The 17,642-nt window shown below is 41.1% G+C and overlaps 1 protein-coding gene and 1 long non-coding RNA gene across 3 annotated transcripts in view; one reads left to right on the top strand and one right to left on the bottom strand.

Moving 5' to 3' along the window:
* skap2 (src kinase associated phosphoprotein 2) overlaps positions 1-17,642 on the top strand; it is a 280,543-nt gene that overhangs the window by 220,114 nt on the left and 42,787 nt on the right. Inside the window, exon 11 of the mRNA XM_063069551.1 lies at positions 2,492-2,601. Within this exon, the coding sequence (XP_062925621.1) occupies positions 2,492-2,601 (110 nt within the window). The remainder of the gene's footprint in view (positions 1-2,491; positions 2,602-17,642) is intronic.
* LOC134357842 (uncharacterized) overlaps positions 8,417-17,642 on the bottom strand; it is a 113,332-nt gene continuing 104,106 nt past the window's right edge. For both annotated transcript variants that reach the window (XR_010020738.1, XR_010020737.1), the window contains exon 3: positions 8,417-8,918. This is a non-coding gene — a long non-coding RNA (uncharacterized LOC134357842). The remainder of the gene's footprint in view (positions 8,919-17,642) is intronic.

Below are 17,642 nucleotides of genomic sequence, written 5' to 3' on the forward strand. Positions count from 1 at the left end.
GACATGGGCTAGATGGTCCGGGTGCAGGTCGATGGGAATGTTAGTTTGGCATGGACTAGGTGGTCCGGGTGCAGGTCGATGGGAATGCTAGTTTGGCATTGACAAGATGGTCCAGGTGCAGGTCAATAGGAATACTAGTTTGACATGGGCTAGATGGTCCGGGTGCAGGTCGATGGGAATACTAGTTTGACATGGGCTAGATGGTCCGGGTGCAGGTCGATGGGAATGTTAGTTTGGCATGGACTAGGTGGTCCGGGTGCAGGTCGATGGGAATGCTAGTTTGGCATTGACAAGATGGTCCAGGTGCAGGTCAATAGGAATACTAGTTTGACATGGACTAAATGGTCTGGGTGCAGGTCGATGGGAATACTAGTTTGACATGGGCTAGATAGTCCGGGTGCAGGTCGATGGGAATACTAGTTTGATATGGACTAGATGATCTGGGTGCAGGTCGATGGGAATACTAGTTTGACATGGACTAGATGGTCCGGGTGCAGGTCGATGGGAATGTTAGTTTGGCATGGACTAGGTGGTCCGGGTGCAGGTCGATGGGAATGCTAGTTTGGCATTGACAAGATGGTCCAGGTGCAGGTCAATAGGAATACTAGTTTGACATGGGCTAGATGGTCCGGGTGCAGGTCGATGGGAATACTAGTTTGACATGGGCTAGATGGTCCGGGTGCAGGTCGATGGGAATGTTAGTTTGGCATGGACTAGGTGGTCCGGGTGCAGGTCGATGGGAATGCTAGTTTGGCATTGACAAGATGGTCCAGGTGCAGGTCAATAGGAATACTAGTTTGACATGGACTAAATGGTCTGGGTGCAGGTCGATGGGAATACTAGTTTGACATGGGCTAGATAGTCCGGGTGCAGGTCGATGGGAATACTAGTTTGACATGGACTAGATGATCTGGGTGCAGGTCGATGGGAATACTAGTTTGACATGGACTAGATGGTCCTGGTACAGGTCGATGGGAATGCTAGTTTGACATGGACTAGATGGTCCGGGTACAGGTCGATGGGAATACTAGTTTGACATGGACTAGGTGGTCTGGATGCAGGTCGATGGGAATACTAGTTTGACATGGGCTAGATGGTCCGGGTGCAGGTCGATGGGAATGTTAGTTTGACATGGACTAGGTGGTCCGGGTGCAGGTCGATGGGAATGCTAGTTTGACATGGACTAGATGGTCTGGGTGCAGGTCGATGGGAATACTAGTTTGACATGGACTAGATGGTCCGGGCGCAGGTCGATGGGAATGTTAGTTTGACATGGACTAGATGATCCGGGTGCAGGTCGATGGGAATACTAGTTTGACATGGACTAGATGATCCGGGTGCAGGTCGATGGGAATACTAGTTTGACATGGACTAGATGGTCCGGGTGCAGTCGATGGGAATGCTAGTTTGACATGGACTAGGTGGTCCGGGTGCAGTCGATGGGAATGCTAGTTTGACATGGACTAGATGGTCCGGGTGCAGTCGATGGGAATGCTAGTTTGACATGGACTAGATGGTCCGGGTGCAGGTCGATGGGAATGTTAGTTTGGCATGGACTAGATGGTCCAGGTGCAGGTTGATGGGAATGTTAGTTTGGCATGGACTAGATGGTCCGGGTGCAGGTCGATGGGAATGTTAGTTTGACATGGACTAGATGGTCTGGGTGCAGGTCGATGGGAATGCTAGTTTGGCATGGACAAGATGGTCCAGGTGCAGGTCAATAGGAATACTAGTTTGACATGGACTAGATGGTCCGGGTGCAGATTGATGGGAATGCCAGTTTGGCATGGACTAGATGGGCATAAGGGCCTGTTTTGTGCTGCAGTGCTCTATAATTCCGTGCCTACAAATCGTGCTGCAGATTTGTCACTGCCTGATCAGAGATCACAATATATATTTTTTTTATAAGTCATGTAATGCCAGTGTTGCTGTTACAACACAAGAACATAAAAACATAAAAAATAGGAGCAGGAGTCAGTCATCTAGCCCATTGAGCCTGCTCCACCATTCAAGAAGATCACGGCTGATCTGACCATGGATTCATCTCCACCTACCTGCCTTTTCCCCATACCCCTTAATTCTCCTCCTGTGCAAAAATCTATCCAACCTTGTCTTAAATATATTTACTGAGGTAGCCTCCTCTGCTTCATTGGGCGGACAATTTCTGGGCCGATGATAAAGTCATCAAAACCACTTGCAAGTAAAGACAGCACTAGCAGCCACCTGCAATCATGATTTCTTACCTATTTATTTCAGAAAAAAATCCTCTACAGCAGAAGCCCTTGTACAGAGCTGACTAACTCTTTAATGCAGTTTAGTTGTGACAAGAAATTGATTTCTTCCATTTATCTAGCAGATTTGAGATTCCAAGTCAACCAATCTGAAAACGTCAAGTCAAGAAGTATCAATATGTTTATTTTAATCCCTCAGCAGGGGATTAGATTTGAATTAGTTCTGGAGTAATGATATTTTGTTTTCTTTTTAAATTCAGATAAGGCAACTGACTATGCCAGTTATTACCAAGGATTGTGGGACTGCTCAGGGGATCAGGCTGATGAACTATCTTTTAAACGTGGTGATGTCATTTACATCATTAACAAGGTAAGAAGATACTACAAGATTAGAATCAGTAATTGCTTTTTAAAATGAAATTTAAATTTAAAACTGTAAAATAGTAATATACAAACATTCTGGTGTGTTTTTTAAACATTCAAATGTGTTTTATTCTTCAATGTGAGCGATACATCTTACAACATGTTGTATTTCTTGAAACCAGTTCTTTTCAGTACAGTACTCAAAAGGTCAGTTGATGTCTAATTATTGTGATTATGTTCATAGTAATAGAATTTGAATTCTTGATATAGCATGAGAATCTGCTTTGCTTCTGTTTAAACAGAGAAATTATTAGATAGATAGATATGCATTATTTCTTAAAATTTCCAAGGCACTTCACTATTATGTAGTTTTTAAAGTTGCCATTATTTATTGTAAATGCATTGCTTTGCCATGAAGTAGTCTTGCGGTAATCAGTAAGGTGAGTGAGGTCTACTTACTACATCCTAAAATAATTAACAACGATCTCTAAAACTCAACATTAAGAGAATCTCTTTAAGATGTTATAAATAGAGTTTGTTTAAATATTATGCATATTTAGATTCTCCAGTGTGGGCACGTGGCCAAGTGGTTAAGGCATTGGACTAGTGACCTGAAGGTTGTGAGTTTGAGCCCCAGCTGAGGGAACGTGTTGTGTCCTTGAGCAAGGTACTTAATCACACATTGCTCTGCGACGACACTGGTGCCAAGCTGTATAGGTCCTAATGCCCTTCCCTTGGACAACATTGGTGTCGTGGAGAGGGGAGACTTGCAGCATGGGCAGCTGCTGGTCTTCCATAGAACCTTGCCCAGGCCTGCACCCTGGAGAGTGAAGACTTTCCAGGTGCAGATCCATGGTCTCGCAAGATTAACGGATGCCTTTACTTAGATCTCCTGCAACCCTCCAACCAGTTCACCAACTTCCTGAAATGAAAATATGCAATTGCTGATATTTCCTGGAGTAATCATTGTCAGTGCTTCGGAAAAAATCTCGCCCACTAATCCAGACAAGCAGTTTGATATATATTTGGTGTATTTGAGGTGCAGCACAAGTTCAGTTTATAGTGTTTGTCCTGGTTTAATTCATAAATTTAATCTGTAATGATTTTATGTTGATGTTTTGGGATTGTGATGAAAAGGACATTGTTCTAGTCAGCAAAATCTGGGATCATTGATGGGGATTATTCATGGTAAGATCTGATCAGCTAGTAGTAGACAGACTGGTCACTAAAGAGCTTGGGAAATTGCTGCACAACCCCTCTTTCCTGTTCTTGCAAAACCTACACCCCTCTACCATATTCTTAGACTTGCTCTTGCCCGAAATTCTTAGATAAACCATGCAGATGTTGAGGACCTCATGCCAAATGACAGGAAATGGTCTTAGACATCAAACTACTTTGAGTGACTACAGTTACTCACTTAGTCTGCTCCTAAAACATGTACCAAACCAGCAAACCTCTTCTACCAAAAAGGAGAAAGACCACTGGTGAATGGGGACACTAATGTCTGTTGGTTCTCCTCCAAATCCCACATTGTCCTAATTTGGAAGTATATCATCAGTCCTTTATTGTCACTAAGTCCTGGAACTTTATCCCCAACAGTATAGTTGTTCAGAGCTAACAACCTGTCTCTGAATGTGAACAAAACAAAAGAGATGGTTGTTGACTTCAGGAGGACATGGAACGACAACTCTCCACTGAACATCAACAACTCCTCCGTAGAGATCATTACGAGCACCAAATTTCTTGGTGTTCACCTGGCGAAGAATCTCACCTGGTCCCTCAACACCAGCTCTATAGCAAAAAAAGCCCAGCAGCGTCTCTACTTACTGCAAAGGCTGAGAAAAGTCTATCTCCCACCCCCCATCCTCACCACATTCTACAGAGGTTGTATTGAGAGCATCCTGAGCAGCTGCATCACTGCCTGGTTCGGAAATTGCACCATCTCAGATCGCAAGAGCCTGCAGCAGATAGTGAGGTCAGCTGAGAAGATCATCAGGGTCTCTCTTCCCACCATTAGAGACATTTACACCACACGCTGCATCCGTGAAGCAAGCAGCATTATGAAGGACCCCATGCACCCCTCATACAAACTCTTCTCCCTCCTGCCATCTGGCAAAAGGCACCGAAGCATTCGGGCTCTCACAACCAGACTATGTAACAGTTTCTTCCCCCAAGCCATCAGACTCCTCAATACCCAGAGCCTGGACTGACACTAACCTACTGCCCTCTACTGTGCCTATTGTCTTGTTTATTATTTATTATAATGCCTGCACTGTTTTGTGCACTTTATGCAGTCCTGGGTAGGTCTGTAGTCTAGTGTAGTTTTGTGTTGTTTTTTACGTAGTTCAGTGTAGTTTTTGTATTGTTCATTTAGCACCATGGTCCTGAAAAATGTCTCGTTTTTACTGTGTACTGTACCAGCAGTTATGGTCGAAATGACAATAAAAAGTGACTTGTTTTGACTTGATAGTGGATGTACTTCTATTAGAAGAATGAACAGTGATACTACAATGGTGTAATAATGTACTTCTGGAATAACACCTTAAGGAGTGCATTGTTTTGTAGTGACCACTGATTGTCAACCTTAAATTTTGGAAATTTATGGTGCCAGCATAGAGTTCATTTTGAGGAACTTATGCAAGAATTTGCCGGAGTGTTGCATCTTATCAATGATCTACTGCCCTCTCCAGTAAGACTTAGTTAGTAGAAGAATTTAGCAACAGCATTTGCTTAGGATGTCATGACTGATGAAAATAAATTTTACTAAGTATGTGCAGTTGAGTTAGATGACAGTTGCTTTTGAACAATGTGGATAATTTTTCATAGACATAGAACAGTACAGCACAAAGCAGGCTCTTCTGCCCAGGATATTGTGCCGACCTTTTAACCTACTCCAAGATCAACCCATCCCGTCTCTCCCACCTAGCCCTCCGTTTTTCTTTCATTCACGTGCTTATCTAAGAGTTTCTTATATGTCCCTAATGCATCTGCCTCGACCACCACCCCTGGCAATATATTCCATGCACCTAGTAATCTCTGTATAATAATAAATAACTACCTCTGACATCCCCCCTATATTTTTCTCCAGTCACCTTAAAATTATGCCCCCTTATGTTAGCTATTTTCACCCTGGAAGTCTACTCAATCTATGCCTCTTATCACCTTGCACACCTCTATCAAGTTACGTCTCATCCTCCTTCAGTCCAAAGAGAAAAGCTGTAACCTAGCTTCATAAAATATGCTCTCTAATCCAGCAGCATCCAGGTAAATTTTCTCTGCACCTTCTCTAAAGCTTCTACATTCTTCGTTATAGACGTTTGAGAGACAACCTTCAGTGACAATTAACATCTTACCCAGTTTGTTATATATTTGTAAAGCATTCCAGTACCATGAGCCATTAGTCTTTCATTATGAGGCAGACTGGTAGATGAATCATGAATTTAAATCTGAGGTTTCATTTACCTATGTGCTCTATTTATTTGTATTCTATGAAAGCAGATCAGTATTCACTCCAAACAAAGGCTGTGAATCGCTGTTTGTCTGGCTCGCAATTTAAGCTACCTGGTGCACATCAGCCAGCTGTGTTATTAATATGTTCTAAGGAGCATGAAGCACTGGCTCAGTTTCAATGATTTTTATTTGTATTTTTTGAATAATTGACAGTCTAAAGCAGAACAATGTTTGAAAAAAAAAGAAACAGAGTCAGATTTAACTATCAGATTTACATAGAAACATAGAAAATAGGTGCAGGAGTAGGCCATTCGGCCCTTCGAGCCTGCACCGCCATTTATTATGACCATGGCTGATCATCCAACTCAGAACCCCGCCCCAGCCTTCCCTCCATACCCCCTGATCCCCATAGCCACAAGGGCCATATCTAACTCCCTCTTAAATATAGCCAATGAACTGGCCTCAACTGTTTGCTGTGGCAGAGAATTCCACAGATTCACCACTCTCATTTGATGTGGATGTTGCAGTAAATCTAAGGGTTTAATTAATTTTGTTATTTTGCCTGAAGGAACTCCACAGATCAGGCAGCATCTATGGAAAGAAATAAACAGGTGACATTTTGGGCCCAGACCCTTCCTGATGAAGGGTCTCGGCCAGAAAAGTTGTCTCTTTATTCCTTTCCATAGACGCTGTCTGACCAGCTGAATTCCTGCACAATTTTGTGTGTTTTACTCTGGATTTCAGCAACTGCCAAATCTCTTGTGCTTACCTTTTGCCTGAATGCTGTTATTCCCAAATGCATTAAACATTCTAAGACTTTTTTTTATTAATCAAGTCTTCCTTTTCATTTCTATCCCTGAATTTAGAATTTTTGTTTTTTGGATGTCTTTCTGGGTGCTAGACCTTTCCGAAGCTGTATGTAAGGCAACAACCAGGGAAGTGGCACTAAGTTCTTAGAGCTGAGAGATCCCCAGTCCCCAGGATCTTTTGGACTTTGTCCGTGGGTCTGTAGATGAGGAGCCATTTAGATAATGCAATGGTTTTAAATTTCCAACTTCCAGCATACTGGAAAATAGAAAATGTAACTTGTTTATTTACAAACGTAAAAGTGAATGGAGGCAGAAAGCAGGAACCCAGAGGGCAGTTACCATATGATCTGTTTTGGGAGGCAGACGTAAGAAGCTATTATTATACTTGTTAGAACAGAACACTTAATAAAATTCAAAGCAATCAGGAAAAAAATCAACGTAGTTTTGTGAAAAATAAATAAAAGTTTGACCAACTTATTGAAGATCTTTATTGAGTAACAATTGTTGTGGATAAAAGGGAACTAATGGAAGAATTTAGATTTCCAGAGGGAATTTGGGATGACATTTCAAAGGCTATTGCAGAAATTGAAAGCTTATAGTGGAGGATGTAATATATTGACTTGGGTAGAAAATTGAGTGGCTAACATGGTCTTTTTCTGATTGGCAAAATGTCATGAGTGGTAGGCTAGAGGAATCTTTACTATGATCTCAACATTTCCCAACGTGACAGCATCAAAGAAGGAGTTGTTAAATTGGCTTGTGACACAGATACATAGGAAAGCATGTTGTAAAGACAACATGAGGAGGCTAAAAAGGGATATAGATAGGTTATGCAGTGGGCAAAGATCTGGCAAGTGGAGTATGTGAGAAAATAGGAACTTGTATATTCAAACAGGGGAAAAACAATGGCATGAAATTGTAGCTAATTCACAAAATGCTAGAATACAGGAAGCAATTAGGAAATTTCAGGGAATTGTATTGCTTTTTGCTAGGAGAATTGATTACAGGAGTAGGGATGTTATTCTTCAGTTGTATGAGCCATTGGTGAGACCAATATGTATTGTTATCCTTATTTAAAGAGAAATGCAAATATATTGGAAGCAGATCAGGGAAGGTTTACACAGTTGATAACAGATGGGTCAGGCTGTATCATGAGGAAAGATTAGGCAGTCTAGACTTATCCACTAGAGTTTAGAAGAGTAAAAGGTGACTTATTTGAAACAAATAAGGGGCCTAGACAGGTTGGACGTGGAGAGGATTTTATCTTCTTATGGGAGAGTCTACAACTAGGGGTTAAAAACATGAGGTTGCCTGTTTAAGGCAGAGTTGAGGTGATGTTTTCTCACTGAGGGTGGTGATTGTGTGGAATATTCTTCTGCAAGGGCAGTGAAAGCAAGTAACATTTTTTTGTGTGTGACTGTATTTTACTGCTGCCTTACATGTGCTGTATGTGACTGCTGGTGCCGTGTTCCACACCTTGGCCCCAGAGTAACGTTGTTTCGTTTGGCTGTATTCATGGGTATTCGTGTATGGTTGAACGACAATTAAACTTGAACTTAATCATGGAAGCAGAGTCCTTGGATATTTTTGGACAATGTTAAATAGATTTGTGAAATTTCTTGTTTTGTAGCAAATAGTACATGGCAAAGGCATAAAATTACAAAATAAGTATTACAAGTTTAACCAATTTCCCCCGGGATCAATAAAGTATGACTATGACAAAATATTTGTTTAATGAAATAGTTTTCACAGGCTGACAGACCATCTAATACCTGATGATAGAGGGAGAGAAGCAGTTCCTGAATCATTGAACGTGTGTCCTCAGGCTTCTATACCTCCTCCTTGATGGTGGTAATGAGCAGAGGGCATATCCCTGATGGCGAGGGTCCTTAGTGATGGATATCACCTTCTTGAGGCACCGTCTCCTAAAGGTGTCCTCGATGGTGGGGGGCAGGGGGGCTGTGCTGGTAATGGAGCGCGCATAGTGTACAACCCTCTGCAGCCTCTTGCCACCCTGTGCATTGGAGCATCCGTATTATGCCGGGGTGCAACCAGTCGGAATGCTCTGCAAAAAATATGAAACCTTACTTCACAGTGTAAATGGAGAACTGAGGTTATAATGACATCAATCATAATCTCAATAGGTAAAGTAGGCTCAAATGAACACGTAATCTACTCGTGTATTTTCTTGGATACATATGATTTAAGTCAGAGTTGATTAGGAAGCGTGGTACAGAGGAAAAATAATTGCATAATTCTGTTGACACTGAGTTACATTTCACTCCCAAACTCGAGCATATGCTGTAGACACAGAGTTTGGTGGTGCTGTGGAGGAGAGCTATTTTGTCCAATCAATTACTTTAGGTGAGGCATTAAATAGAAGCCAAGTCTGCTTGTTCAGATGAATGTGAATCACACCATGAAAAACAAGATGTTCTCCTCATGCCATGGCCTGCATACACTTTTCATCCAGTTCTACCCAAAGGAAAGTATTCCTTTCAGGACAATATGTAGGTTTTCCCTGTGGACAAGTTTGCCACTCTATTTGCCTACATACCATCAGTGATTACATTTCAAATGTAATTCACTGATTTTAAGAATGTAATAGGTGATAAATAAATGCAGCTTATTTATCTTAAAATGGGGCAGTATGATTTTTCTTTTTATCGGTATAAAGTACCAATATACTCTGATTAGTTATCCTCTTTTGCTTACAGAGTACATGTCCATTATGTTGGGCTAACCTCTTAACCGACTCCAAGATCAATCTAACGCTCCCCTCCGGGATAGCCCTCCATTCTTCTTTCATCCATGTTCTTATCTAAGAGTCTTTTAAATGTCCCCAATGCATTAGCCTCTATCACCACCCCTGGCAGATGATCTAGGCTCTTAACACTCCCTATGTCTAAAAAAAACTACCTCTGATGACTGTCTTAAACTTTCCTGCACTCATCTTCGAAGGATGTCCTCTGGTATTAGCCGTCACTACTCTGGGCAAAAGCTATTGGCTATCCACTCTAGCTATGCCTGTGATAATCTTATACACCTTGTTCAAATCACCTCTCATCCTCCTTCGCTCTGAAGAAAAAAGCTGCAGCTTGCTCAACCTTTCCTCATAAGACATGTTCTCTAATCGAGGTAGCATCCTGGTAGATCTCCTCTGCACGCTCTCCAAAGCTTCAACATACTTCCTATAATGAGGTGACCAGAACGTAACACAATACTCCATGTGTGATCTGACCAGAGCTTTATAGAGTTGTGACATTGCCTCATTATGTGTTAGGTTTCCTATTATATAAATGATTACTGTTTACAGTAGGCTGAAGGTAAAAGAGTTAATTTTCAGTCAGATTCATAAATGATGCGTGCACACACCAAATGCAAATTCCATGTGTCTGCCTCATCAGTGTCAGTGTGAAATCTTTGTTTTTCTGGAGAATAGTTACATTTCAACTGCATAAGAAGAAATGCAAATAAAAAGGTGACCCAGCCGTAGCTAATAAAAGTAATTAAGTATAGTAATTTGATCCAAAGAGTCACAGAGTCATACAGCATGGAAACAGCCACCACATATCCGCCAACCAGTGGGTACCTGTCCATATTATTCTCATCTTCCAGCACTTGACACATAGTCTTCAGTGCCTGGTAGGTTCAAGTGAATCAGAATCAGGTTTAATATCACTGACAAATGTTGTGAAATTAGTTTTGCGGCAGCAGTACAATGCAATAAATAAAAATACTGTAAACTACAATATGAAATATATATATAGATATAGAATAAAAGTTAAATTATATATGTAGTGAGAGCAAAACCTGTGAGATAGTATTCATGGGTTGGTTCATCATCCATTCAGAAATCTGATGGCAAATTGGGAGAAGCTGTTCCTAAAACGTTGAGTATCATCAGGCTCCTGTACTCCCTCTCTGCTGTAGTAATGAGAAGAGGGCAGGTCCTGGGTGGTGGGTGTCCTTAATGATGCCCACCTTTTCGAGGCATCGCCTTTTGAAGGTGTCCTCGAAGGTGGGGAATCTAGTGCCCATGACAGGGCTGGCAGAGTTTACCATACAATTGAAATAGCTGTTCTTGAACCCAGTGGTGTGGGACTTTAGGTTTCTGTACTGTCTGATAGTAGTTGCAAAAACCTGGCATGGCCCTCATGGTGGGGATCTTTGATCGATGTTCACTATTGAAGAAGAGAATTGGCTCGAAGTGCTAATTAACCTAGTAGTTTTCTGAATTTCCATGTATGTGCACTAAAACCAGCTTCACAATTTATTGCAAAATCTGGAATTATCTTGTTTGAAGTAGCTTGCTTTAATCCAAATTGACTTTAACTATTTACCTAATGTATTTTTCCAGTGACGTTATTTCAAAGTTTCTTGCTTTCTGATTGTTTTATTCATTATGAACATTCTTTTAATGACTTTCCCACGTTTTCATTTAATATGTTAAAATAATTTGTGCTCGTTTTAAAATTCTGACTGCAATCCAATTAACAGTATTTAAATAGTTGGCCTGGAATTTAGGATACTGAATTTCAATTAAAATTAAGGACTAAACACAAATTATAAAAATATGCAGATTGCTTTTTTTTTCCCATAAGGCCAATGAAGTGAAATAGACATACTAATGTTTTTTTGAACTATTCTTTAGTTATTTACAAAATTATAGAATGATATGGCACTGGTGATTCCTGTGCCCCACCATCTGGTAGAGCTGTGTACTAAAGTCCACTGCTCTGCTTTTTCCCTTCAAATCAGACAACACGCTGCAGAAGCAGTCAGTGTTTCACAGCTCCAGGAATCCTGACCTTTGCTGCTGAATCTGCAAAACTTTCACAATCCCTTTGTAGCTGTTGGGATTTCCTGTGAGTCCTCTGCCCCTTTCATAGCCTAGGGACATCCTGTGGGATAACTTTTCACTGTGTACTCAGTGGCCAGTATATTAGGTATACCTATACATCATCATCATCATGTGCCGTGTCATATCACATAGGCGATCATGGTCTCATGACACCTCTTCACCTGCTCTTTAATGTGAATATCTAATCAGCCAATTATGTGACTGCATCTCAAAGCATGCAGACATGGTCAAAAGATTCAGTTGTTGTTCAGACCAAACATCAGAATGGGGAAGAAATGTGATCTAAATTACTTTGGCTTTGGAATAATTGTTGGTGCCAGATGGGGTGGCTTGAGTATCTCAGAAATTGCTGATCTCCTGCAACTTTCAGGTACAGCAGTCTCTAGGGTTTACAGGGAATGGTGCAAAAAAACAAAATACATCCAGTGAGTGCAAGTTCTGTGGGTGAAAATGCCTTGGTAATGAGAGAGATCAGAGGAGAATGGTCAGACTGGTCCAAGCTGACAGGAAGGTGATAGTAACTTGAGATAAACTAGATCTCATAATTTTCCACTGAAGTTGGGTGGGACTACAACTAGATGTCAAGGGTTAAGGGTGAAAGGTGAAAAGTTTAGGAGGAACACGAGGGGAAACTTCTTCACTCAGGTGGTTATTAGAGTGTGGAATGAGCTGCCAGCGCAAGAAGAAGATCTCTGAATGCACAGCGCATTGAATCTTGACGGGCTATAGCAGCAGAGGGCCATGAACATGCACTCACTGGCCACTTTATTAGATACAGGAGGTACTTAATAATGTGGCCACTGAGTGTAGATCTTCACACAGATAAATTCAAAAATAAATTAAAGGTGACCCTGTGGGCATGAGAGAGAAGGGGGAGGCATTGGAACTAATGGGATAGCTCCCTAGGAACCAGCACAGACCCAGCGGTCGTGTCCTGTGTCATTATTGTAAGGTATTCACCAGTTTTCCTTTCAACAGATACTGTTAAATTTTCTTCCATCCTCATTGTGTGAAATTGATTCCCAGACATTTTGGCATCTGTTTATACAGTGCTGTGCATAAGTCTTGGACACACATGTATAGCTAGGGTGCTAATCTTTTGCACAGTATTGTATATTGGTTAAAATAGGAAGGTGGTTGGGAAAGACTTCTTAGCTTTGTATTAGCTCAGTAGTGTTTGGTATTGGAAAGTCATAATATACAGTACTGTGGAAAAAGTATTAGGCAGCATAGCTCTCTATATATATATATAAAATGCCATGTATATATATAATGTGTCTAAGACTTCTGCACACTGTAGATCTTGCACTGAAGATGATATTTTTGTCCTAAATTCTAAAGACTTCAGCGCGATAGCCTAGCGGTTAACATAACGCTATTACAATGTCAGCAGAAACTGAACCCAGGTTCAATTCCTTCACTGTCTGTAAGGAGCTTTCATGTTCTCCCTGTGACTGCAAGGGTTCCTCCAGATGCTCCGGTTTCCCCTCACATCCCAAAGGGATACGGGATAGTAGGCTAGTTGGCCACATGGGTGTAACTGGGCAGTGCGGTTTCATCGGGTCAGAGGGGCCTGTTACTGTGCTGAACCTCTAAATAAAATAAAACTTAAAATATTGGAACGGAATGTAACCTGCAATTGCCTTTGAAAGAGCATTCTAATTGGTTGTATCACTCTCGGGTAAGGAGGGGCCCATTGGATAGGATTGGGAAAATGATGCAAATCCACCCAGCTCCATCATAGATGCTAACCTCATCGCCATGGAAAGAATCTTCAAAACACGATCAGCTTCCATCATTCAGGACATGCCCTCTTCTCATGGCTACCATCGGGGAGCCTGAGGGGGACACATGGGAATGAATAAACAGTCGGTGTTTAGGGCCAAGACCTTTCAACAGGACTGGAGAGGAAAGGGGAAGACAGCAGAATAAAAAGGTGGGGGGAGGGGAAAGAGGACAATTAGAAGGTGATAGGTGATGCCAGATTGGTAGGAAAGATAAAGGGCTGAAGAGGAAGGAATCACTCTCAGGGTAGGTATATGTTTCTGAAATAACTGTTGTAAATTTTAGATCTGGTGTAATAACTGTTGTAAATTTTAGATCTGGTTTTGATAATGTAACACATATTTGGATTTTTTTTATGAGAAGCAAGTTGTTAACAGTTAATTTTGGGACCCACATAGTTTATCCTCTGGCATTCCTTCCTGCTTTTTCAGTTCAGGTTCCATGCCTTCCTAATTCAAAACAGTCATCAACATTTGTGTGTGAATATTAGTCTCATACTTTATTTAATTAGTTCCATCTTTATTTAATTTCCAAAAATTTACAAGCACATATGAAGCTAATATGCCCGTGCTCCATTTATGTGTGTATTTGGAGCATATGTATTTAATAATTGAAACAAGTTGTGGATGGGGGGAAGGTGCCTTGGTGGTGTAGCGGTTAGCACAACGCTATTACAGCTTGGGGCATCGGAGTTCGGAGTTCAATTCCGGCGCATGACCACATGCGTTTCTGCGGGTGCTCCGACACAGTCCAAACGCATACTGGTTAGCAGGTGAATTAGTCATTGTAAATTGTCTTGTGATTAGGCTCGGGTTAACTAAGTGTGTTGCTGGTGGGTCAGAAGGGCCTATTCCGTGATGAATATTCAGTTGGAAATTTACCTCACCCAGAATTTCCTTACATCATTTTACAATTGTCACAATCTTACAGCATCAAAGTTTATCAAAAAATGTAAATACTGCTTTGAAGCCAACAATATCATGTATACAATTTTAGCAACATTGATTTACTTATTTAAATCTCAAGCTTCAATTTCGTCAACTTTGCCAGAAAAAGTGCCAGCCAGAAACATAGAAAATAGGTGCAGGAGTAGGCCATTCGGCCCTTCGAGCCTGCACCGCCATTTATGATGATCATGGCTGATCATCCAACTCAGAACCCTGCACCAGCCTTCCCTCCATACCCCCTGATCCCTGTAGCTACAAGGGCCATATCCAACTCCCTCTTAAATATAGCCAATGAACTGGCCTCAACTGTTTCCTGTGGCAGAGAATTCCACAGATTCACCACTCTCTGTGTGAAGAAGTTTTTCCTAATCTCGGTCCTAAATGGCTTCCCCCTTATCCTCAAACTGTGACCCCTCGTTCTGGACTTCCCCAACATCAGGAACAATCTTCCTGCATCTAGCCTGTCCAATCCCTTTAGGATTTTATACGTTTCAATCAGATCCCCCCTCAATCTTCTAAATTCCAACGAGTACAAGCCCAGTTCATCCAGTCTTTCTTCATATGAAAGTCCTGCCATCCCAGGAATCAATCTGGTGAACCTTCTTTGTACTCCCTCTATGGCAAGGATGTCTTTCCTCAGATTAGGGGACCAAAACTGCACACAATACTCCAGGAAAAATTCTTGGCTTTGCCGATGAGTAGTTTCTCTCAAATGTGGATACAATCAGCAGTGCAATCATTGCAATTGTGCAGCCTCCAACCATTCAGGAAAATTTATCAAAGCAAGAAAGTCTGCAGATGATGGAAATCCAGAGCAACACACACAAAAAATGCTGGAGGAACTCAGCCAATCAGGTGTTATCTCTAGAGAGCAATAAAGATTCAGTGTTTCGGGCTGAGAGTCTTCAGCACGAGAACTTCTCCTTATCAATATGCAACATGGGCGAAGACCAGAAAAAGAACATATTATTTGGTGTTTGCTGGATTCTATCTTTCAAGATTCCAACATATGCTTGTCAGGCTTTCTATCACTTTTATTTTTGGAAACAGTTGAGACTTGAAGGGATGTTAATAAAAGAAAGGGCAGGGTCCGTGGTTTTAGTCCATTGTCCGGAACTTGTGGGAAGCAGACCAATTTGGATGTACGGAGTGCTGGGAGGCAAGAACTGGTCACTGAGCAACTTGTAAGTAAGACGGAAGAGGAACTGGACATTGAGCTGATGGGGTAGTATGGGGAGATGGGAGTTCCATTTGATGGGACACTTGCGCTATGCTGAGATAAGAACAAACCTATCATGGCTTGATATGGATACACCAATGCCTTTGAATGGAAAATCCTACAAAAGTTAATGGATTCGGCCCAGTACTTCACTGGTAAAGCCCTCCCAACCATCGAGTACATCTACACGAAATACTGTCGTAAGAAGGCAGCATCCATCATCAGAGATCCCACCACCCAGGCCATGCTCTTTTCTCACTGCTGCCATCAGGGTAGAAGGTACAAGAGCCTCAGGACCCGCACCACCAGGTTCAAGAACAGTTACTACTCCTCAACTATCAGGCTGTTGAACAAAAGAGAATAATTACATTCACTTGCCCATCCATTAAGATGTTCCCACAAAAAATTATCTCACTTTAAGGACTCTATATCTTGTTATCTCACGTTGTCATTATTAATTGTTATTTATTTATATTTGCATTTGCTATCTTCTGCACTCTGGTTGATATTTATTGATCCGGTTATAGATATCATTCTATGGATTTGCTGAGTATGCCCACAGGAAAATGAATCTCAAGATTGTATAGGGTGACATATATGTACTTTGATAATAAAAATTTACTTTGAACCCAGCCATTGAGATGGGTTCCCCAGTTTTCATAGGATCAGAGGGAGACATTCAATATCCAACATATCTGATGAAACAAAGCAATGCAACTTGGTCCCACCTTCCAGCTCTGTTCTTCAATTACATCTCTGTAGGAGAAAACTGAACTATCACACAGAGTTGGTGCTCAAAAAACTGGTGCACACCAGGAGCCCAGTCAAAACTGATCTTACCTGAGCGTGAGTTTGGTGCAGCTTTTACGTTCTCAGTTGTCAAAGTTACTGGTAAAATTAACTTTTGATAACAGAATGGTGGCTATACAAAGACTTAATTAAGTAGAAGACTACAAACTTACAGAATAAAATGATTGTCGACAGGTCTAACAGTAAATCCAATCTTCTGTTACAACAACAATGGGTGCATGCTAAAACACAATTAGTGACGTTCCTGAAATGTCGGTGTCATCATTGCTACATCATTCCATGTCTCCACCTTAGTCTGCAGTTCCTTGTTACCACATTAGCATAATCCACATCACTACTTAATAGTTATTAGCCCTCACTACTCATTTCCCCACAACAATCTCCAGGTGCTTTTCAATTGAATGAGGGATTGTAACAACAAAGTTAAAAGCATTTGTCTTCAATGCCTTCCTTTGAAATGGCCCTAGTAAAGTGCTCAGTTTTATCAGAACTACTACCAAGTCTCTGAACCAAAGGCCTGAATTTATAGCTGTATATCCCTTAAACAGGGGGATCTAGGAATACAGATCCATAATTTCTTAAAAGTGGTAGATAGGTCATAAAGAGAGCTTTTGGCACATTAGCTTCATATATCAAAATATTGAGTGCAGGAGTTGGGATGTTATGTTGAGGTTGTATAAGATGTTCATTCAAAGTAAATTTATTATCAATGTATATATATAATATATATATATATATATATATATATATATGTCACCTTATACTACCCTGAGATTCATTTTCTTGTGTGCATAATAAATCTATAATAGAATAGTAACCATAGCAGAATCAATGAAAGACCACGTAGGCATTCAGCCAGTGTGCAAAAGACAACAAACTGTGTAAATTCAAAAAGAAAGAAATATAAATAATAAATAACTAAGCAATACATATTAAGAACATAAGATGAAGAGTCCATAAGTTTTGTGTGAACAGTGATGGGACAAGTGAAGTTGTCCCCTTTCGTTCTAGAGTCTGCTGGTTGAGGAGTAATAACTGTTCCTGAACCTGGTGGTGTTGGTTTCAAGACTCCTGTACCTTCTTCCTGATGGCAGCAGTAAGAAGAGAGCATCTCCTGGGTGGTGGCGGTCACTGGTGATGCAGCTTTCCTGTGACAGTGTTTCA

The sequence above is a fragment of the Mobula hypostoma genome, chromosome 17 (assembly GCF_963921235.1).
Source record: "Mobula hypostoma chromosome 17, sMobHyp1.1, whole genome shotgun sequence".
In the NCBI taxonomy this organism is placed as follows: Eukaryota; Metazoa; Chordata; class Chondrichthyes; order Myliobatiformes; family Myliobatidae; genus Mobula; species Mobula hypostoma.